This window comes from Punica granatum, chromosome 1 (assembly GCF_007655135.1).
Source record: "Punica granatum isolate Tunisia-2019 chromosome 1, ASM765513v2, whole genome shotgun sequence".
NCBI lineage: Eukaryota > Viridiplantae > Streptophyta > Magnoliopsida > Myrtales > Lythraceae > Punica > Punica granatum.
In genome coordinates, this window is record NC_045127.1 from 54,795,181 (window position 1) to 54,818,282 (window position 23,102).

The following is a 23,102-nucleotide window of genomic DNA, read 5'->3' on the forward strand; positions in this document are numbered from 1 at the left end:
CTCGGTAACGGAATTGATACCGCATTGGAAAAAGTAAAGTAAACTTTGGGTGAACGGCAATGATGGACGTGACCGGTTTAAAATGTAAGTAAGACTCGTGCAGTTTTCTCGAAAAAGAAGAAGAAGAAGAAGAAAAGAAATCACGTAATTTTACATATGCAAGTGTTTCTTAATTTTCTTTAGGGGGAAAGAAATGGAAACTTGAAAAATTCTCTTTGTGGGCTGAAATGAATTCGGCCTGGCCCAACATGGATATGTCGGGCAACAACGACTATGATATTTCACGGTCGATCGACCAATCGTCCGACATGAGAGAGAGAGAGGGAGGGAGGGAGAGAGGGAGAGCTGAGAAGCAGTCCTCAGTTCAGCTCTGATTCCAAAGCTCCGTCGGTTCCCTGCGGAGCTCGCCTCCATGGACGAAGCGGGAGAAGAGAGGCAACGTTTGAGGGCAAGCGCGAACTCCAGTAAGAGGAGGAGGTCCAAACCATCGGCAGTCTCCTCTTTTGTTCCCATCAACGCTCTCGACGATGGGTGTCTCATGCACATCTTCAGCTTCCTGTCCCCTATTCCCGGTAATTCACCCCACCCCAACCCTACTTCTTCGATGTGATCACATCTATGCCGGTGATGACTTGGGTTTCCTTCTACAGTTCGATCTTTAGCTTCGTTGAATTAACTTTTGCGGCAGAATTCTTTTCGACTTCTTTGTTTATTGGTTGTAGATCTATCTGTTGTATTTGATTGGGTCTCTAGCTGCTCCCGTCAATCTGAAATGAGGGATCCGAGTGATAGAATGCATCGTTTCGGCGTCTTGAATTTTGTTGGGATTGGTTAATTTTTGCTAGGGTTATTATGTTTCGCAGTTGCAAATTTATGAAGTTTGGGAGTGCTTGCCTTTTGATTACTTGAGTGGTACTCATTAGCTTAATGAAATGTTCATGAAGTTTTTCCAGTCATGGCAGATTTTCATGCACCTGCATGGGAAATGGTTCTGTGCATTATCTGTCACAATATTGTTACTGGGTTTGCAGATAGGCATAACACGGCCCTCGTTTGCCACAGATGGCGTTTCTTGGCATGCCACCCTCGTCTATGGCTTCAAGTGGACCGATCAGCTAAAGATTCGACCAAACCTGGAGTTTTTACCGACATTGAGTCAGCTGTTTCTGCTGCGAGGTTCGAGTTCTGCTTTTTTAAGACTGTCAATTTATATCTTTTATGGAGACCTAATCTGGCTTCTGCATACCACGCAGACCCGGTGATACCATTCTGATTTCGCCAGGTGGGAACCACCTCGCCTCTAATATTCAAATAAGGAAACCGCTCTGCCTGGTATGTGCCTGTTGAACTAAAAAATTGGCAACCTTGTAATTTCCTTTTATTAGAGAATATACTCATCAACTATATATCCATCTTCTTTAATGGATTTATGGAAACACAGGGCTCCTGATAGATTCTTTTGTACTGTTTCTTAGCATTTCCTTTTCTCTTTTCTGCAAAACGTGCTAGTGCCTGTTGGGATGCTAGGAAGTATTCAATGTCTTCCTGGAATTTTTCATTCTGATCTCCGTCTCATTCCATCTCAACACCGTTTGTTCAGATTGGTGGTGGTGAGGTTCCAGATGACACCACACTTATTTGTTCGCGGGGTTCAGACAGGTCTGCACGATGTCTTTTTTATCGTTCCTCCATTGCTGTCTTCAATACATCATTATAGGGTTCTCTCTCCACATTTAAGAGTAGGCTCTGTGCTGCTGTCATGTTCTGACCTCAGTGCCATAATTTTACTCTTTGAAGAACCGAGACTCCAGAGCATGTGGTTGAGAACCAAATGTTCATTCAATGATTGCTTCATTGATTAGTCCCATGGACAGCCACTGAACAGCCATTTCAGTTTTGATTTTTTCGAGTCACTGAAACAGCCATGATTCACAATTTAGGGACGTAGAGTATTCACATTCTTGTATTTAGGGACGTAGAGTATTCACATTCTTGTATTTTGGTTCTTGTGTTGGAGCAGTGCCCTGGAGTTCCTGTCAACCTGTAAACTCACAAACCTAACGGTGAAAGCCGAGCTCGGATGTTGTTTGCTCCACCGGAGTGGGAGGCTTATTATAGATGGCTGTGTTCTCCAGTGCGAAACGAACCCTCTCGACTTCCTATCTTACCCAATAATCAGCACAGCAAAAAGCTGTAAGTCTTTTCCCTGCATCGACTGTCCAGGCAATGATAGTGTCTCCGTTTCTCGGACAAGGATTGAAGGCGGTGCAAAGGCAGTCTTGACGAGCGGGGACTTGACATTGCAGCAAGTTAGGGTCATCTGTGCCCGCACTTCCCTCTTTTTCTGGTTTGAAGTCGAGTGTCAGTCTTAGCAAATCTCTTTGTGAATTCTCGTAACATAGTTTATTTATGGTATGGATGTTCAGTTGTATGTCATACTGTTTTTCAAGTTGTAACATGTTAGGATATGTTGTTTGTAATTCTGAATCAATAGCTTATAAGAACAAACCAACCAATAATCTTGGATTTATTGAATATTCTGTCACACCGAGTTTCTGTCTGAACAAGAGTATCTGTGTCCCCATTTACCGTGGAGAAAGCAAAGCAGGACATTGTACAGATGTACATGGAAAAAGAGTTACACACCGAAAAATTACGAAGTCTGTTTGTCTCAGAAGTAACTGGATTGAACTTGCAGGAGCTCAAGCTGAGCCAGTAATCTTGCAACTGTCGATTTCAGTCGAGGATCCCCGCTCTGGGCCAAATCGACGAGAACGCCCTGAGCAGATTCCCCAAACTGCCTCTTGTGCTCATCGATCCTAAAGACCCTCTCCAGGATTGATAGAGCTCTCTCATGGGCTTTTGCGGTTCCGGACTCTAAAACCTTTATTATCGCCGGGATGCAACCTGAGGTTTTGGCCAAGTAATTGCTTCCGCTCTCCCAAATCTCATCCTGCATGAGAGTCATAAGCGCCTCCAGAACTCCTTCGTCGGCCCCTATGTCTTTCCCTTCCAAGATTTGGATCATTGGAGGGATAGACCCAGCTTTTACCAAGCAGAACGTTTTCTTAATGAAGCAGTAACCATCGTGAACCTCGCAGAACGAGGCTGAAGAAGGGGCCACACAGAGCCACCTCGGCTTTCTTGATTTACTGAGGGACGGCGAGTTCTGCGATAGCTGAGCCAGTGAAATGGCAGCTCGAGATTTTGCCAGAGTGGACCCGCAGGACAACAGCTTCACAAGCAACGGAACAACCCCATGTTCAGCTGCTAGAAGCTGCAGCTTCTTATTGGATGGAATCGTGAACCGGATCAATACACCGGCAATGTTCTCGGCTAAAGCAGACTCTGTGGTCCCGGAAGAGGTCAAAGTTGCAGCAACAGAAGCCAACTCCGAGATGAGGATCGGAAGCAAATCTGCCCTCTTTAGCATATCTGTGGCTTTCTTATCGCTGATCGGGAGATTCCCAAGTAAACCAACAGCAGCAGCCTTTTCGTTCTCAGACATTGATGAAGATAGAATCTGGATAACAGTATTTATATGAGATTCCCCAACCTCTTCCGTTAACTCATCAGGCGAGTCTCTGGAAAGAGTGTAAAGCAACTCCAATGCTCCGGTCCTTATCTTGGTGCTGCTTTCAGTCAGGAAGGGCAGGAGAAGCTGAATTGCGCCGTTTTCCTTCATCTTTCTCCTGATCCTGGAAGCACCGGGATGCCCTGAGATGCTATTGAGAGCCTGCAGGAGGTGACATTGAATTACCGGGCTTGAGAAATTCAAGAGCGAGAGCATCTGTCGAGCAACTTCCGGGTTAACGAGGGCAGTCTCAGACTGTGCGATTCTTGCAAGAATGGCAGAGGCAGGCTCTCGGAGAGTCATGAGGACCGAAGTTACGGAGAAAAGCAGCTGAAGCAGAGGTGCCACAATACCCGAAGTGACAAGTCGTTGTATGTTTTCAGTCAAGCTTGACAAGTTCTGCAATGCGTTGAGAGCAGATAACTTAGCCTCGAGCTTTCCTGCATTGAACATCTTGACTAAAGGACCGATCGCCCCATCTTCCCCGAGAGAAGCTTTGCTTTGATCAGTGAGCTCCATCCTTGAAAGGGCAGTGGCCATGAGAATCTTGCTCATGTCTGAACCTGAAGAAGGGAAACCTTCGGATCACCGACCTTGTTAAGAAACGGAATTTGAACACAGTTTTCTTATATAAAAGCAACTGTTAGTGCGCAGCTTGGTATTCACGAAATTATATAGGAAAAGAAAGTCGTGTAATGATAGAAGAAACTGACCTTCTTTTAGGTATTGAACTAGTGGCTTGAAGTATCCAGCTTCTGCCATATGAAGTGCATTCTGGGCATTGCCCGACAGAGCATTCAACATCTTCGCTGCATCACAAGAAGCAATCGAGTCTTCCCCATTGAGTATTGCCACAAGCATAACTATACAACCTTGGATTCGCCCGACTTGCCTCCTCACTGTGGGATGGTCCGAGAGATGGAGTAAGAGCCCAACAGCTTCCCTCCGTTCCTCTGCATCCCGCGCTAAAGATCTCACCAGCACAGATAACGAACTGGAATCTGCCATTTTCTCCTGTAACACAAATAAAACTACAATTCATCACAAACAAATAAAAAACAGGATTGGATTTTTTGATGCAGTTGTCCCTGTGCTATGAACAATGATATTTTGATGTCCCCAGCAAGGAGTTATGGCGGACCATAGCTTTAGAGACGAGCTTGCAGTTTGTGAAAACATGGAGTTCCATAGCTTGTTCGGGTAAAGTACCTTACCTTGCTTTCGACATTTTCCGATGCAAGGGTTCTCAGGATCCGAATCATTGCGAGGCGAATGTCGGGTTTACACGAACTGCAGGAACTCAACCGGCTAATCAGAATCGAGACAACAGCTTGATCATTGATCCACTCCCAAGTCACCAACTTCCCACTGACCAAACCTTGCAGACCTAAGAGAGAACGTCTGAGCTCATCGTCATCACCGTATTTGAGCTTCAACGCCACATCATCCGTATCGAGACTGATCCTTTCCTCCTCCACAAGAATCCGGTCACCTTCCTCCTCCAGCTCTGTTTCCGATTCACTCCCGAGCCTCAAGTTGCTGCTTATGCTTGCACTCGTGACCCGACTAGCACCAAAACTCGCGCCCATCAGCTCCTTGTGCAATGCCCCTATCTTCCCTTTTGTGTCAGACGAGACGTCATCGAGGCTTGCGAAGAGGACGAGCCCGAGTGACCTCCCGAGATCGTGAACCAAGTCCTCGAGCTGCTTGGCCGAGGTCCTCGAATCGGATCCCAGCAGAGCCTCGGCTTTCCGAAATTCTTTGCCGAGGCATTCGATTCCCTTCCTGATAGGAACCGTGTCCTTCGCCTTATCAACGTCTCGTAAATCGGCCAATATCGGGGCGAATCTCTCTACCAGCAGGGAGAAGTCAGAGAGAGCTTCTCTCTCCGTTTCGAAGCTCTTTGCAAGCGACGCGACGGCATCGACCAAAGCCTCCAGCTCCGAGACGAGCTCCGGGTAACTTCTTTCTTCCATCAAATCAAACTCAACGGAGCTAAAAAAATCTTGGCCAGCGGCAGAAATTTGTCTGGGAGTTTCAAGCTCGAGGAACAGAGAATATGGAGACGAACAGGGCAAGCGGAGGAGACATGAAGATGGTTCAACTTCAGCCGAAGTGGGTTCGTGTTGGACGGGGAATACAATACGATACAATTCAATACAATACCGAGTGAAGAGAAGAAAAGACCGAGCTTTAGCGTGTCGTCGGGTGGCCTTTGATGCGAGGAAGGAAGGCAGGAGAAACAGAGGAGAAGGACACACTGTTACGTTCTGGTGGGTGGGAATGGGATACCAATGGCCATGGAAGTTGACATGAAGGAAAGAGAAATGGAGGTCTTTCTTTCTCGTTGGAGCTTAGTGGTGAGCGATATCTAAGGAGTCAGCGTCAGTGGGGAGGGAGGCTCTGACTCTATCTATCTATGATAATATTATTGACGCACAACCCAGTCATGGGAACTCAGGAAGGAAAGGCTACTCTCTCTCTCTCTCTCTCTCTCTCTCGCAGCTGCTTCGGCATCCTCCATGGCCATGGAGACGAGTCGACGACGGAGTCAACTGACTCAACTCCCATCCTCTTTTTTAACGAAACGATATACGATGAACCCGGTGTATGTCAGCCCAAACATGATAAGGTAGGTCCCGCTTGTCTTAGGCGCATGCACCGCGTTCTTTATTTCATATTTTGATATGTATTTGTCCGCCCACCTGTTTACGTCCAGGTCCTGTTCTTTTAGTTTTATAAAATTATTTATCGGTAATATATACTGTTAATAACAAAAAATACAAATAAAAAAACTTTACTCTTCACATTTTAACAATTTTAACACGAATTTTTTTTAGCACGATTTAATAACAATGTTAACACACCGTCAATTTTTCCATTAATTTTAATCGGATTTGCTGACATGTACATGACGGTGCCATGTGACACACGGTGATTGACCGAGTGGATTCCACATTTTTTTTTTAAAAAAAAAAAGCAAAAAAAAAGGCCGCAAGTGAGGAGGAAGGGAGTTGGCCGCCAGGGGCGGCTTCGATGCTAGCCACCAACCCCCAATTAGAGCCACCGGTGACAGTGAGTTTTTTATTCCGAATGGGGGTCGAAATTGGAGCCCAATTGGCGTTGATAGGTGTTTTTGATTCCATGTATTTAGGTCGTTGGCCACCCCAATTGGGGGTGGAGGCCGGTGTTGAGGCCCCACTACCGGCCACCTTTCTTCCTCTTCACAATCGCCCTTATGGCCTTTTTCCTTTTTATTATTTTTAAATTTTAAGAATATTTTTTAAAATGTGAGACCCACTTGGGCAATTACCGTGTGTCACGTGACACCATCATGTACACGTCAGCAATTTCGATTAAAACTAACAGAGAAATTGACGGTGTGCTAAAATGTTGCCAAATCGGTAGTTTGTGATTTAATTAGCTAAATGAAAAGTTTTGTGCTAAAATCGTTAAAATGTGAAAAGTTTGGATTTTTTTGTTATTAACCTCAATATATATATATATACTTTTATATACTCTTGTTTTTTAAATTAGCCATTTTAAAAATAAAATGCACTCACTCCTATTGAGATTTGAAGAACACATAAAATTTCGCCAATTTAATTCGAAAACTTCTCTTATCAATCTCATATGGTATACTGTGACAATAGAGTGACACATATTTATGATCTGACATTTGCCATGATACAAATAGAATGTCATTTATATCTTCAATGGTCGTGACATGCCGATTATTAGGGGAGACATTACTTGATAAAAAGCATGTATCCAGGTTGCTCATATTGAATGGTCATTATGAGGCGCACTTCTAAGATATAAACATTAATCGTGTCAAAATTTTTAACCGACCCAAATATTCTTTTTTTTGGTGAACGGGCCGAAAAATGTTCTATCCCTACCAATAACATCCATGAGTATTCTTTAGAGGATCTCCAAGGGGTTGGGCATCCCATTTCGGACCAAGTTAGCGAAATGGGACGGCTCGTTTCGCTGCCCCCATTGAAGTAGCTTTTGAAAATGCGAGTCTGGGACATTTTAGAGGGACTAGTCTCATTTTCAGCCACCTGAATACCTTGTTACCACCTGACGTGGAGGTGGGCTCACATGACAGGCACCCCATTTGACTTTATATATATATAAACATAACTTCTTTTAAATGAGTGGTATTCACAATTTATTATTACTAGATTATTGAACACATGCGTTGTACGAATTTTATAAAAATAATAATAAAAGTTAATATAAAAAATAATTGATATGTATTTATAATTTATATTAATATGCCAAGAATTTTATTAAACTTTAGTGTGGTAAATTGTAAAATGTATGACATTGAATATATATTTTTAATTCATAAGCCAAGAATATATGTAATAAATTCATAATCATTTCAATTATTAGTCTACTTTCTACGAAAATAAGTTTAAAATTATAAAAGTTCAAAATCTTTAGTTTTATTAGATAAAAGAAAAATAATTATAAAATCATTAAATCTTTATAATTTTAGTATTTACTTGTACTTTATTCTTCTCACACTACATAATTTAAATTTCATGAATTTGAATAATTTTTTTCGACAGGATGAATTTGAATAATTTTAGATAAAATGATTCAATTATTTCAATGAGAGATCTACTCCATTAGTATACAACTTCTTAATGTTTATGGATATTTCTTTACTAATGAAATAGGAATACTTATTTAATACTTCTTTGAACGTTTTCACTTTTCATTGTATTCATATAGTATTATTCATCACAATAATAATTATTTTTACTTTAGTTTCTATATAGCAATTAACTTATGAATTAGTAAGTCATTAGTATTTTACCCCCATTTGTTATGACGTACTCAAATTTATATACACATATGCAATATAGATTTTAAATAATAATAATAATAATTACAAAGCAATAAATATATCCAATAGGAAATGTCTTAATAAAATTAATATGCAATATATAAATTAAATTATTATTATTATTGCAAATAAATAAATAAATATAGTCAATAGTAAATGTCTTAATAAATTAATATATAATATACAATTAAATAATTATTATTGTCAATAATGAAATAAATATATCTAAATAAATGTATTAATCACTTATCATTATTTTCATAAGTTAATAAATATTCATAAATTTAAGGATTTCATTAGTATAAAATTATGAATAATTTTAAGTAAATTGGAAAGTATTTCAAATTTAAAAATAAATTATAAAAATCATTGCTAGTTTATAAAAGTTCAATCAAGAAATCTCACAACAAACCCATTTTATATTCAATACATTAATCGCTTATCATTATATTCATAAGTAAATAAATATTCATAAATTTAAGGATTTTATTAGTATATAATTATTCATAATTTTAAGGAAATTGGACAGTATTTGAAATTTAAAAATAAATTTTAAAAATCATTGCTCGCTTTATAAAAGTTCAATCAAGAAATCTCACATCGAACCCATTTTATCGAAAATTATTCAAACTCGCAAAACTTAATACCCGAAATGTGATTGAGAATAAAAACGAGCATAATACTAACTTTAAAAATTTATAAATTTTATGATTATTATTCTTTCATTAATTAAAGCTACGAATTTTATAATTTTAGGATTTTAAAATTATTTTTCTATAAATTAGATTGATGGTTGTGACTATGTATGATGAAGTATTTTAGATGAATTATTTGCTCGAACTCTTCAATTAATATTATTTAGCGTGGGTTTAAAATTTATCATATTGAAGTTTATAGTATAAAAAATAAATTTTCTATACACTAATATAAATTATAAAATGATAACAATTAATGTCTTCATATTCAAATTCATTTAATAAAATTTTCTTTATAAAATCCGTGCAAGTCACGAATTCAATAACCCGATATATATATATATATATATATATATATATATATATATATATATATCGATAGATGTGAGACCATAATTGGGCTCGATCATTAGAGAAAGGAGTTCCATTTTTTTGCCGGTCCCAATTGCTTTAATGCGACACTTACGTGACACCTCGTGGGCCCCCGCAATCGGGATTTGGAACTCCCTATTGTATATGCTCTTAGCGCCCAATAGGACGGCCAGCTTTGAGGTTTAACCTTTTTGCCTTTTCATTTTGGAAATTCCTTTTAAGAAAATCTAAAATCGACAATGTCTTTGTTTTGGTTATTCGGTAGATTTGCTGCTTTGAAATCTGAGGACGGGTGCGTCACCTTTTGGACCCGCAGTGTGATTTAATTCTTCGGATTAAAAATATAGCAGCTGTGATTTTATAGTTAGTTGACTTGCATGTTCAAGTAATCATTCATACAAATAAAGAAAAAGGTGATATAAATAAATCAGACTTCATGGACAACGCATTGTAGAATGTGCTTTAATTCGGGCAATTCTTATGCCCTTTTCTTTATTTTCCCCATATAAAAGTAAGGGTTAATTTCACTATGCAGTAAAAAAATTTGAAATTTAAATTTTTTCATGACATGACATAACATAACGTCAATTTTCCATTAATTCTTCAACGGAGAGCTAGCGTGGCTGGTATTGTGGGCCCACTCTTAATACTATATATGCTATATTATGAAAAATTGTAAAGTTTTATGCTATAGTGTGCAAAAATTGAAACTATGTGTGCTGTATTGTGAAAATTTTTAAATTTTTGTGTTATACTATGAAAAGTTTCAAGGCACAAAAAAATTATAGTTGTGTAAGGTGGGCTCACAACATCGGCCATGTCATTTATCCGTTAAGTAATTGACGAAAAATTGACGGTGTGCTATGATAAGAAAATTTATTGAAATATCTTCGCAATTTGATAAAATTAATACGATATATGTTACGTGGTGAAAATTTTTAAAATATCGTGTTGTATTGTGAAAATTCCTAAAAGTAATAACGCACAATTAAGAGGTTGAAGAATCAATCCGATTTTCGATACTACCAGCTCAAAGATCGTGTTCGAGCTTTTGTTGTGATGATTATAAAATTACCATGCCCTTATTTTATAATTTCAGCGGGCAACGTTTTGTATATAAGAATTCGACCTCAATTATTAAGAGAAATAAAGAACATGAGAATGTTCGGAGAAGTCGTACATGGAGAATAAATTTGAACACGGCGCGCATTGTATGGTGCGGTCTGCTAATTATATTTGCCCTTTTTGGAAAGCACCCTCTTTCAAACTCAAATAGGATGATAAAAAAACAGTTAAGACTTCTTTTTTTTTTTTTTTAAATAATTTGGTGGTTAGCGTTAAATTAATTGAGGAGAAAAATAAAAGGTTTTTAATTATCTGACTAATCCAATACCATAATAATAATATAAAAGGAAAAGAGATGATATAATAATATTAAATAATGACTTAATTTCAATAAACATCGGCGGAGGTTTAGGTTTGACCAAAATTTTAAAATTTTAAAGCAAAAGGTGAATTTGACAATGTGTTGTGTGAACTGTGAAGTAACTTTTTGTTCATTCTAATTCAAAAATCTAAAAGTAAGCCAGGCACTTTTTGTTTTTTCCCTGCTTTTTGTAAATCCACACATCAATTCTTTGATCTTTGATTCCACTTTGCATTGCGAAGTTCAAACCAGCCTGGCTAGGTCGCGTGATTGTGACCCCACTAACTACGTCTATGTCCCAAAAAATGCTTCAAATTCATTCTCATTGCTTTTGCCTATCAATTAATTAATTAGTTAAACGCAGCATGCATGCAAATTAAAAGTACCAAACCAAAGCCAAAGGATATTTCCTTGTAAGATGACAAATGACAATCCCAGTGATTTGGTCTTTGAGCAGACTAACTGCATCGGTCGAATGGTGAAAAACATTTGCATAATGGTCACCAATATGGAGCACGGGATATTGCTCCACCGGGTGCTGTAACAAGGAAAATGAGAAAAAAAGTATGTACTCTCATGTACTTTTTATTCACCATTTTATTCGTAACCGACATTACATAGTAGCTCATTTTTTACGGATCGATTATTTAATAGAATATGCACGTTCGACCCAAGATTGTCAGAATCGCGATTCTACATCGAGGGTTATGGAATCATGAATCGTAAGATTATATCTATAATTAAAAAAAAACATATACAGATATATACCAAATCTTATGTCAGAAATAGTAAAAGTAAAAATCAAATGATAAATCTTGCTGCTTCCTACTTTGTTCATCAAAATCTAATGGTGCTTAGTTTTCACAAGATAACGCTCTCACTATAACAACCTCCAATGAAAATTGATATAGTACTGTGGTCAAGGATCATGTAGGCAAAGTTGCTTTTCCTCCCTAACTTCTTCTTGGTTTGTCCCTTCTTGAAATCATCTTTCTCTGCATACAACTTTGGGTTGAAACTAGAATTTTAGAATCGGTTTGATTCTATGATTCTACGATTCGAATCGCGATTCAACTACGATTCTACCTTTCCGATTCATGTCATAGAATCGGAATCGCTAGTCACTCCTTGAATTGTAGAATCTTATGATTCTACGATTCAAATCACGATTCTAACAACCATGATTCGACCCCTACGAAAGAGAGGCCGATCCAACAGTAACCCCCCTGAATATGAGGAATGGCCCCATCATGGCCAGAGTCCAGTTTGGAATTAGGCCCATAAATCATAGAAGGGAGGACCAAACCCTCGTGGGCCAAAATGGAACATCTATTAAATACGGGGAGCTCATTTACAATTGCGGGAAAATGGAGGCGCAAATTTGAAGTTGCCGCTAAAACGCCCAAATGCCACTGCACCGTTTCCTAAGTAACGGTCTTCCCCGACATGCAACGCTGCCACGTTTCTCTCTGTTCTCGATACCCGAAGGTCCTCAGCCATGGCGGCAAATGGCAATCACTTCACTGCTTTCCAACCTCTCCCTCTCTCCTCTCTCTCTGCATCGATTCCCCAATCGCTTCTTTCCTGTTCCTGTGTGCGATAGATAGATTGATTGATTGATCGATGCATCCGCAGTCTCTTCTGGCTTCGGCCACCATCAACATAGGCATGGCGTTCCTGGTACTCTCCCTCTTCTCCATCTTCAAGAAGCAGCCCTCCACCGCCCCCGTCTACTACGCCCGCCGCCTCTCCCAGCGCAGTCGCGTTCCCTTCGATCCTCCCCTCACCTTCCGCCGCTTCACCCCGTCGGTCTCCTGGATCCTCAGGGCCTTCCGCGTCACCGAGGATGAAGTCATCGAGTCCAGCGGCCTCGACGCCCTCATCATCATTCGCCTCTTCAAGTTCGGGTCCGTACCACTACCACTACCAACCATCTCGATTTCTCATTCCATGTATACATATATATCATAATGTAGACTGAGAAGCAAAATCTTGTCGAGGGCTGTGTGAGTGGATTAGCAATGGGACATTGGAGCTGCTTGTAACAATGCTTGGAAGAATCATCCATGTGGGACTTTGAATTTCCTTTTCGCGTTCAATGGAAATGTTAATCCTTCAAATGTGCTGTTTTTCCATCAGGATCAAGTTCTTCGTGGTTTGCTCTCTTATCGGAGTGGTAATACTTCTCCCAGTTAATTACAATGGTCAAGATGGTCCACCTCTGAGCTACAATTCCTTGGATGCTTTTACCATATCCAACATTAGGAGAGGCTCTAACAGGTGATCAGACTGCGCATCCCTTCTTCCTTGTTTCCTTGTCCGTCCTTTAATCGCAAGTAACATAAGTTTGTTCGGGGTAGAAGCTGTGAATGTTGAAATCTCAAACCGGTTCCTGAATTGGTTGTCTGTCCCAAGAACCTGGTATTTTGATCTTTCACAATAACTTGTTTCATGCTGCACTTCACTGGACTAGTAATTCTCTCCGACTATCTATCAGGACTTATAATTAATGTTTCAGTTGCACTTACCGTGTTCTTTCCCCATGATTGCCAGGCTTTGGGTCCACTTTTCATGCTTATGCTTCATATCTTTCTATGGATTGTACCTATTGAACAGGGTGCGTCTCTACTACAATTCCCAGAATAACAAAGGCCAAGTCATTGATTTATAAACATGGAGGATGTCGCATTTAATTTCTGTATTTATTCTGATTCCTTGAGCTGATATCATGGTAACTTGGGAATTCTCATCCAGGAATATTATGAGATTTTGTCTAGGAGGATTCAGAGACTTCAACATATAAGACATCGACCGGACCAGTTCACTGTTCTAGTTCGGGGAATCCCCTTCTGCCCTGAGCACAAGGCTCGCAGTTGTCATGTTGACCACTTCTTTTCGAAACATTATCTTGACAGCTATAGTTCCTATCAAATGCTGTATCATGGAAGCGATATTGAGGGCCTATTGGTAAGGTGGATCAGTATAGTATTTTCAGTTCCAATTTTGTACTGATAGCTGATGCATATGTCAAACTAGAAAACAGAGGATATGTCACATCTGTAGTTCTCATGAACTAACGCTTGGATCGCACATCCTGTGTTGATGATCTCTAATAAGGATGGTTTTACATCAACTCAGATCATCTCTATAGTTGAAAGGCTGCCCTTGGCTTTCACTTCTAATTATTAACAGTACAGTGGGCAGTCAGCTGTGAGAATCAACTGGTGTCCCTCTTCACGTTGCACATGAACATATGAATTTTTCTGGTTTCATGCGACAATCAATTAGTCTATAGCTACCTGTCTTCATCTTTATAAATGCTGCATTGCCCTGGCTTTCCCAAATAGTTATTCTATGCTCTGCATGCATGTTTATCACCTCAGAATCATTCTCGACCTTTTCATTCGTGTTTTCTATGGGCATAAAGTAGCCATTCCATTCTACATATAGGACCAGGCAAAATCAACCGCGAAGAAGATAGAGGAACTTAAGAAGACATCCACAGTAAAGAGACATGATAAGGAACTCTTACTTGAAAATGGAACTCGAGAAGATTTTGCCAAAATAGCATTGCATGAGGAGAAGCTTCAGGAACTTTCTCGTAAGGTACACCAGTTGCAGAGTGAAAGTGTACTGAAAGGAAAGGTATGATTCTGGCTTAATTAGTTGGAAACTATAGGTGGCTAATTAGTGTGTTCAAGATGTCAGTAGAGATATCAAAAGCATTTTAGTTGAATTAGAATGACGGAACAGTCCTTTAAGCTTAACTTGCTAAGGGTGTCTGGACTGGAGTACGATGTGGAAGGATTTTATACATGCAGGTGTACTACCGATGATTATTTTGGTGCTGGTTGTTAAACTGCTTGTGAAAGGTCATCCTCATGATTCGTTAGTACTTGTCAGTGATGATTTTGCTGCTTATGTAGATCTTTTGGAATCAGTGTCATGATTAAGTCCTAGTTCAATTACATCCTGCTCTAAATGCAGACAGATATATATATATATATATATATATATATATCTTTGTAAGTAGATATGTTATTGTTTTAACTAATTAATCTTGTCCATGAAACAATGGAGATTGAGATTTCCGAATTTCTTGAGTGTTGCTCATTTTGCAGGAACTGGCTGCCGCCTTTGTTACTTTCAGGTCACGTCAGGGGGCTTCTTTAGTTGCACAGTCACAGCAGCATCCACATCCACTTTTGTGGATCACTGAAACGGCTCCAGAACCTAGAGATGTATCATGGAAGAATCTGGCTATTCCGCACAGGATCTTGCCACTGAATAAAATCTTTGTCATTCTTGCATCCACGCTGCTTACCCTGTTCTTTGCTGTCCCAGTAACTGCTGTCCAAGGAATAGCAAAATTTGAGAAACTTAAGGAATGGTTTCCTCCTGCCATGGCTGTACAGTTGATGTAAGTTTCTTTTTCTTAATGAGCTGTTTCACCCAACATTAATATTATACAGTGTTTGTTCTGTAAAGCTTCTGGGACTTCCAGTTGTCTGATATGGCTTCTTGTTAAATGCACGTGAACCACTACACACATCTACACTCTGAACAAAGGGGGAGGGAAGGGAGGAGCCAGTAGCTCATCCTAAATGGTTATGGAAAAAGGACGAGATGGTGTATAGTTTCCAGGCGAGACACAAAAGCTACAACGGACATGAATAAATCTTAGCTATTTTCTTGGCCATTTGATGAGATTTAGGTGAATTAAAACATAGAGTTCAATGACACCTAAAGGAGCTTGTATAGGTACATTTCTTTGATAAAATGGTAGAGGCACACTTGGATGAGGTATTTTATGTAATCATTAGTGAGCCACTGGCCCTTGGCTCAATTGTATGGGCCGTGTTCCTGGGTTGCTATAGATGTGAGGTTTGACTTGTATTTATTTAGACTGATTAGTTGACTACATTAGTTCCCAAGTGGAATTGCAAGAAGCTTCTCGCTTAAATTAATTTGTATATTGCTTGACGTTTCTAACGTTGGCCTTTAATTTTTGAATTTTTGTTTGTTGACAGTCCAGGATTAAGGTCCATTGTGACAGGTTATCTTCCAAGTGTTATTCTCAATGGGTTCATATACGTAATCCCATTTGCAATGCTCGGCATAGCTAAACTAGCTGGATGCATATCAAAGAGCAAGGAGGAGTTAAAAGCTTGTAACATGGTTTTCTACTTTCTAGTGGGTAATGTATTCTTCTTGAGTCTGCTATCTGGCTCCTTGCTCGATGAGATAGGAGAATCCGTGACTCACCCGAAGAACTTCCCTAGTCATCTTGCCAGGGCTGTCTCTGCTCAAGTAAGCTTTTGCCATTGAAATTTGTTTCTGTTTCCATTTTGTTTGCATTCGTGCATGGACTCCAATACAAAATAGATCTACCTATGCAGTAATAAACAAAATTGCCGAGTAACAATACCGAGTGATATTGTCCACGGTTCCAAAACAGTTAGAACAGTTCATTATTTCATTATACTTAGTGTTGTTCCCTCAGCATGTTAAGAAAACAAATTTACTCATCTGCTGTCACTTCTTACTGGACAGGGAGATTTCTTCACTACATACATTTTGACCGATGGGCTTTCAGGTTTTTCTTTAGAAATACTTCAACCAGGATTTCTCCTGTGGGATACAGTAAAGTCCCTCACATATGCTCGCGGGAAGGAGAAAAAACCTTACCTTTATTCTTTCCCTTTCTTCCGAGTTATCCCGGTGGCATCTCTGGCAGTTTTAATCGGAATGGTGTATGCTGTGGTTGCACCGCTGCTGCTGCCATTTCTCATTTGCTACTTCTGTTTAGGTTATGTTGTCTATGTAAACCAGGTAATCAGTCGACTTCTTGCAGTCACCCTTCACTGTGTATGGAGACATCCTTAGCTGTCAGATTGAAATTTCTGTATACATAGTGGTTCTCGAGTCTAAGAAGGTTTCATCTGATAGAGCATTGGCATTTATTTTTCAGTTATGCTTTACCTCCTCTCATAATTTTACAAACTGAAGCCCCAGCTTGTCCAGTTCTAAAAGGAACCAGATATGCAATTGATTCTCTGAAACCATAAATTTTTGTTAAGATCGATTGGCTTCTCATTAATTTTTTTTTTCTTGCTTTCAATCCCACAAATTTACAGAAATCATGTCTATAATGATGTCTCATACCATTGTGTGTTTTCTAGAAGGTTAGATCCATAAAACCTGCAAAATCCTGTGAAGCTATGAACCCATAGCCTGGTCAGCTGCAATGTCCAATCCAGTTCCAAAGACTGCACTATGCATTTGTTGGTGTATTAGTCTCATGGTTGCCATTTTCATCTTCATGTTTATGTGAAAATGCGTCGTTAATGTTCCTGCAGATCCAAGATGTCTATGAGACAGTCTATGATACATGTGGAAAGTACTGGACATGCGTTCATCATTACATAATTGTCGCCATTATTCTTATGCAAGTCACCATGATTGGCCTCTTTGGTTTGAAATCAAAGCCAGCTGCTTCTATATGCACGGTTCTACTTCTTTTGCTGTCGCTGCTGTTCGATAGATACTGCAAGATCCGTTTCTATCCCACATTTCGTCATTACACAGTTCAGGTACTTACGATTCTCTGCAGAGCTTTGCCTACCTCCACTCTTCCTTTTCCAGAGTCAAACGTTCGTAGCCTTCATTCATTATCTATGATGCTAAAATGCTTATTTTGTTAGTTAATAAATTGATAATGGCTCTTCTAATCGTCTCTTTCCTTGGGCAGAATGCAAGAGAAAATGATGAACTCGACAAAAAGAGTAACCTGCTGCAAGAGAATTACCAGAACGCCGTAACTGCATACCGCCCTCCTTTTCTACGGCCTGTGGAGTTCGTGGGGTCTGAGTCGAGTTCCACGCAACCATTAGTGTCTACATTGTAGTTTATATACTCGAACATCTGTCTTCCCTTAATTCTCTCTGTATTTCCCGTTAGTGACGGGAGATCATTACTTCGTAAAACTATAGTGCACAGTTGAAACAGTTGGAATGAAATGTGTTGTACATAGATGGAGAACTACATTTGCATATCGATTGATCGATTCAACTCTAATTCACTTGGGCGGCATCAAGCATTGTCGTTCTTAGCGTCTCTGCTCGTTGAAAACTGGCCCCGAAATGGTAAATCAGTTTGAATCTGAAATTCAGAAAATCAGTTTAAGACCTGTTTGAGAACAAAATATTTTTTTAACTCTACTTGATTCCAGGGAGTTTAGATTCTAGCAAAAGATAAAGCTCCCCGTCACCAAAAAAAAAAAAAAGCAACAGGAAGCTTTGTCTTTCGCTAGTAAGAATCAAATATAGTAAAAAGAACTTTTTGTTTTGGTGTATCACTGGCGTATTTGTAAAATTAGGACCAAAATATCGTAAGTAAAATATTCTCCGAGTGTTAACCAATCAAAACATATGTAAGTAAGAATCTATAAACCCTTTGTAGACTCATTTTATCACTTACATTTGGCTGAGTAATACCTGAATCAGTTTAGGTGTATCACTGATGTATTTGTAAAATCATGACCAAAATATCCTAAGCAAAATATTCTCCAAGTATTAACCAATCAAAACATATGTAAGTAAGAATCTATAAATCCTTTGTAGGCTCATTTTACCACTTACATTTGGCTGAGTAACAACTCGCTGATATCCGGAGAAATCATTTTCCACTTTCCAGACTGGTCTGAGGCGGTCTCGCTAAATGGGCCGTATAGAATGTCTTTTATAGTTGGGCTGGAAGACTTGGGCTGACTCACAATTTCTGGCCCATTTCTTTTTCATATTCAGAGAAGAAAATGGCAACCGAAAAAAAAAAAAAAAAAAGAGGAAGGAAAGGTAGCGTATTGGTCGTCTCCTTCCTCTCGACGCTCCATCTCTCCTCAATCGAGAGGGTTTCTGCAAGTCTGCTGAAGTAATCAAACCTTCCCAGGGCTTCAATTCAGCTCAAGCTTCTGTGTGAGTGTTGCTTCACTCTACTCGCTCTCTCTCTTTCTCTTCCTCGCTCTCGTTGTCGGTCTTGTGTTCTGCTGCTCCTTCAATGCTCCTCTGCCGGTGACTCTGGCTGTGACAGCTTTTGTAAAATGCTTATATTCAAATGGAATAATCAAATTGTATGATCTTCATTTGCTGTTCAGGTGAGGGTGGTGGCAAACATGCCAGACGTGCAGTCCCTCGTGATTGAGTTCGTTCTCAAGCTCAAGAAACGGTGAGGATCATGAATTCGTTGTGCTGGTAGTATTTACGAATTTTCACCTCATATTCTCGTTTTGAATGCCTCAGTAAGGTTGAGGGCTCGCAGGCAACGGCGAGGCAGACGGCTGTGCTGCTCCGTTCGGTCATCTCGCAGCAGCGAATTGGATATACCAATCAAGCTGGTGCTTTAATTGATGCCGTCAAGGCAGTTGGAGAGCAGTTGGTTGCCGCAAATCCTGTCGGTATGTCATGTGTTTTCTATTGTTTTGGCTTCTATGCTATGCGATGGCGCCTTGCGTTGCTATGCCGGTATTTGTTTTGGCTTTTTGGTCCTGATCGTTGTGGTCCTACGCAGGCAGAGACTCATGTTTATATCTACATCTTGAAGCATATATCTCTATTCACATCAAGTCAAGCATTCTTGTTGATTTTCTCCTAGGACATGTTTTTAATTGATGATTTTTTGTGGAATTTGTGCCCATGAATGCAGAGCTTGCTGTTGGTAATATTGTCAGGCGTGTATTGCATATAATTAGGGAGGAGGATCTTTCACTCACTACTGCTGCTATGGCGGGGTTGAACTTGTCGGCTGTAAGTGATGACGATGATGATAACGATCAAGATGATCACCCGGTTTTATCAGCTGCTGCTGTTGCCGCTGCAGCGAGGAGCACTTTGCGTCCTCCTTCCTTGCAAACCCTTTTAGAGGATATGCCCGACCCAGCGGCTGTTCCTCACACTTCTTCATCAGGGGGTGATTCTGAAGAAAAAAGCAAATGTAAGCCGCCTAACTTACTCATGTTCCATCTGCTTATTTACAACTAGATGTTTCTGGGGCTGGTAGTGGTTATGTTTCTAATTTTCAGTTTAATGCTGAACTGGTTATGAATGTTGGTAGGAATTTTTTCGACTTATAATGGTTAGCATTCATGAAGTGGGACTTAGAACGACCTTTAAAGAAGTTTAGTGGTTATCTTGATTGTTAGTGTTAAACTTCATATGTTTGAGTTTAACATTTTTTGTCTTTTCTATTATAGCTGCTGACAAAAGCTCAAGAAGTCGGAAGCTGAAGCATGATGTCATTGAAGCAGTCAATGAACTTATTGAAGATATTGACACTTGCCATGAGCAGATCGCTGAGCAAGCAGTGGAGCATATTCATCATAAGTATTTTCCGTCATTACGACTCATTTCGTTCTAAAGCACTATATTGACATCCTCTGGCACAGTAAATGAGAATCAACAATATTTCATCACATTTGATATTCAAGTGCTTTTACCTGGAGATTTTTCTAAGGGTTCCATCACTAGAAACGTTTTCTAAAGAGTTATTATGTGGTCCATCATTTGAGATTTTATTCTTAGTCATTTGACTTGCAGATCTTACAATATGTGTTAAGATTAGAAGTTTGGAACCGTAGATGATGTGCATGTCATATTGGAGTTTTGTGGGCTTTGTAATTTGACGCTCTCAAACTGAGATCTCTATGACTATTTCCAGTGAGGTGATATTGACACTCGGCAGTTCAAGGACAGTTCTCGAATTTCTGTATGCTGCGAAGGAGAAGAAAAGATCATTTCGGGTATTTGTTGCAGAGGGTGCTCCCAGGTGTGTGGGAAAAGCTGATGGCCCCTTACTTTGGCTAGTGTTAATCCCGTCTTCATTTTGCGATTTTGTTTATTTGTCTTCCTACAATTGTGTCCGCTTAGATATCAAGGGCATCTTCTTGCAAAAGAATTGGTTGCCAGAGGTCTTCAAACAACATTGATTACTGATTCCGCTGTATTTGCTATGATTTCTCGAGTGAACATGGTAAATATCAAATTTTGTCTTACCTTTTTCCTTGTTATTTTTTTCTATAAGGTATTAATTAGCACCAAATAACATCCAATATTATTTTGTGTTGAAAGGTCATAGTCGGAGCTCATGCAGTGATGGCTAATGGAGGGGTTATAGCACCTGTAGGGCTAAATATGGTTGCACTAGCAGCTCAAAGGCATGCTGTTCCTTTTGTTGTACTTGCTGGAAGTCACAAGGTATGTTGGGGCTGAAAAAACTCTTTTTCCCTTTTATCCACAATGAAGAACACTTGCTAGCTCTGTGAAGGTATGGGAATATAATATACACTTACAGTAGGCTGGAGCTGTATCTAGTTTTAATGATGCTGATTGCTTGTTTGAATTGGTTTCTTAAATAGTGGGATTTAAATAGAAACAGCAGCAGCAGATCATGAGCCTGAAAATGCATATACTTTCGAGATCCATGGGAAGCCACCTGTTATTATAGGATTGCAAACAGATAATGATTGGATAAGGAATTGAAAAGTTATGCAGTCACTTAGATATATACGTCCTGCATTTTTCTCTGGTTATAAAAGAAGTATCACGAATCAATTATGTCATGAATCCCATTTTGTCTTGAGGACAATATCACTGGTTGAAAATTGTGGTTCCTAGCCTTGCCCTTCTTTTCTTGTTAACTTGCAGATTGACTTTATTATGAAGTAATAAGAGAGTCATCCTTCTTCAACCAGTCTTAAGTCTGTGGTTGGAGTTGATAATAGCATGAAGAAGTCCGGCCATGTTCTTTATCCCTGTTACGTAAGGTTTTTCTTATTAATTGCAGTTGTGTCCTCTCTATCCACACAATCCAGAGGTTTTGCTTAATGAGTTAAGATCACCTTCGGAGCTCCTCGATTTTGGGGAGTTCTCGGATTGCATGGACTTCGGAAGTGGCTCGGGCTCACCACTAATTCATGTTGTAAACCCTACATTCGACTATGTTCCTCCAAAGCTTGTCAGTCTATTCATAACTGACACGTAAGTCAATCTTCTATCTGCATCTATGCACTGGATTTTGGTGCTGTAGTCTGCAATTTATCCTTGCTTTATTTAAACAAGACTGTTTTATTTCATTTTGCAGAGGAGGGCACAACCCTTCGTACATGTATCGGCTTATCGCAGACTATTATTCTGCTGATGATCTGGTTCTACAGAGGAAAGCGGCTGCAAGCAATTGAGCGTGAGATCCATTTTCTGCTTTCAGTAAGTAGTACCTACACATTAGGCCTCATCGTGCACATTTTCACGTTAGCTCACTAAGCAATTGATGTTGTATGGCATTGCCCATGTTTCATACAAAACAATAAGTCTAGGAAGAAGCATTCTGTTTGCATGATTAACCCGCAAAGAGAAAAAGCTTTCTATCTCTAATTAACTGTGATAGACTCGATACTAGATACGGGAGATGACTGCTGGATGAGGTGGCATGCATAGGTACGATGATTTGCTGTTCCTGGAGATACCAAGTTAACAAGGACTGTGCAATGACATTGTTGAACTGCAGAATTGGAAAGTTGAGAGGAGAGAAGTGAAGATTCCCAGTTTTGGTAGGATAAGAGCTGTAACTAAAAAGATAGAAATGTTGAGGGGCTTAATAAGACAAAAAGGGGTTTGAATCATATGACCCTTTTTTTCTTTTCTTTTCTTTTCTTTTCTTTTCTTGGAGGTGAGTTGTGCTGTTGAGTAGGCGACAGAGTTTTGCCTCTCTGTAGAATTGAGATGATGAAAATTTCTAAAATGCCTGAGATTTCCCCGTCTTTTATAATTGCATTTGCCTTTTCTGTCTTAAGAAAATTGACATTTGGGAATTGGGACTGTATTCCCAGGCTGAGGGCAGTTGTACTCGACAAGATCGCGAGATGACTTGATGCGGGATTTCAAATGTCGCTAGATTGCCTCGAAGAGAGCTAATCAACAATGATATATTCCGTCCCTACATGAGATTCGGAAAAAAGAATTGTATATTCTTGAGTTGGTATGGTTTGACATTCGGAATTGTACCCTGCGGTGCGGAGTCAGTATGGTTCCTTGCCATCTCAGTGTTGACTCGGCCGACAACAATCACGCATTGAGCATATTTTGTGATTCCGCCTAGAAAACTAATTATCATCATGTGATT

At 39.6% G+C, this 23,102-nt stretch overlaps 4 protein-coding genes across 12 annotated transcripts; 3 read left to right on the plus strand and 1 right to left on the minus strand.

Annotated features, from left to right (window-relative positions):
• The first annotated feature begins 200 nt into the window (after nucleotides 1-200).
• LOC116192438 (F-box protein SKIP5) lies at nucleotides 201-2,535 on the plus strand. The gene is made up of 5 exons (XM_031520992.1): nucleotides 201-572; nucleotides 1,032-1,176; nucleotides 1,254-1,332; nucleotides 1,601-1,659; nucleotides 2,021-2,535. The coding sequence occupies exons 1-5, from the start codon at nucleotides 413-415 to the stop codon at nucleotides 2,370-2,372; spliced, it is 795 nt and encodes a 264-aa protein (XP_031376852.1). The 5' UTR covers nucleotides 201-412; the 3' UTR covers nucleotides 2,373-2,535.
• Nucleotides 2,499-6,095, minus strand: LOC116192436 (U-box domain-containing protein 24-like). 2 transcript variants are annotated; one of them, XM_031520989.1, is made up of 3 exons: nucleotides 4,789-6,095; nucleotides 4,288-4,588; nucleotides 2,499-4,152 (listed from the first exon to the last, which is right to left on the minus strand). In XM_031520989.1, exons 1-3 carry the CDS (start codon nucleotides 5,548-5,550, stop codon nucleotides 2,672-2,674), a joined length of 2,544 nt encoding a protein of 847 aa, XP_031376849.1. In that variant the 5' UTR covers nucleotides 5,551-6,095; the 3' UTR covers nucleotides 2,499-2,671. The 2 variants fall into 2 exon arrangements, with proteins under 2 accessions (XP_031376849.1, XP_031376850.1); XM_031520990.1 differs by having other exon boundaries at nucleotides 2,499-4,137; nucleotides 4,789-6,093.
• Nucleotides 6,096-12,399: 6,304 nt separating this feature from the next.
• On the plus strand, nucleotides 12,400-18,008 carry LOC116192582 (CSC1-like protein At3g54510). Of its 3 annotated transcripts, none has more exons than XM_031521185.1 (10): nucleotides 12,400-12,838; nucleotides 13,071-13,211; nucleotides 13,461-13,548; nucleotides 13,686-13,898; nucleotides 14,382-14,576; nucleotides 15,053-15,351; nucleotides 15,962-16,241; nucleotides 16,485-16,763; nucleotides 17,291-17,524; nucleotides 17,683-18,008. In XM_031521185.1, the coding sequence occupies exons 1-10, from the start codon at nucleotides 12,555-12,557 to the stop codon at nucleotides 17,836-17,838; spliced, it is 2,169 nt and encodes a 722-aa protein (XP_031377045.1). In that variant the 5' UTR covers nucleotides 12,400-12,554; the 3' UTR covers nucleotides 17,839-18,008. The 3 variants fall into 3 exon arrangements, with proteins under 3 accessions (XP_031377045.1, XP_031377036.1, XP_031377029.1); XM_031521169.1 differs by having other exon boundaries at nucleotides 12,401-12,838; nucleotides 13,485-13,548; XM_031521176.1 differs by lacking the exon at nucleotides 16,485-16,763 and having other exon boundaries at nucleotides 13,485-13,548.
• A 739-nt stretch (nucleotides 18,009-18,747) lies between these two features.
• Nucleotides 18,748-23,095, plus strand: LOC116193104 (translation initiation factor eIF-2B subunit beta). Of its 6 annotated transcripts, none has more exons than XM_031521871.1 (11): nucleotides 18,748-18,904; nucleotides 19,084-19,154; nucleotides 19,229-19,383; nucleotides 19,632-19,919; nucleotides 20,179-20,308; nucleotides 20,643-20,750; nucleotides 20,852-20,954; nucleotides 21,053-21,178; nucleotides 21,768-21,961; nucleotides 22,065-22,163; nucleotides 22,810-23,095. In XM_031521871.1, the coding sequence occupies exons 2-10, from the start codon at nucleotides 19,102-19,104 to the stop codon at nucleotides 22,159-22,161; spliced, it is 1,254 nt and encodes a 417-aa protein (XP_031377731.1). In that variant the 5' UTR covers nucleotides 18,748-18,904; nucleotides 19,084-19,101; the 3' UTR covers nucleotides 22,162-22,163; nucleotides 22,810-23,095. The 6 variants fall into 6 exon arrangements, with proteins under 6 accessions (XP_031377731.1, XP_031377729.1, XP_031377728.1 ...); XM_031521869.1 differs by having other exon boundaries at nucleotides 22,065-22,186; nucleotides 22,810-23,086; XM_031521868.1 differs by lacking the exon at nucleotides 22,810-23,095 and adding an exon at nucleotides 22,368-22,748 and having other exon boundaries at nucleotides 22,065-22,186.
• The last annotated feature ends 7 nt before the right edge of the window (nucleotides 23,096-23,102 follow it).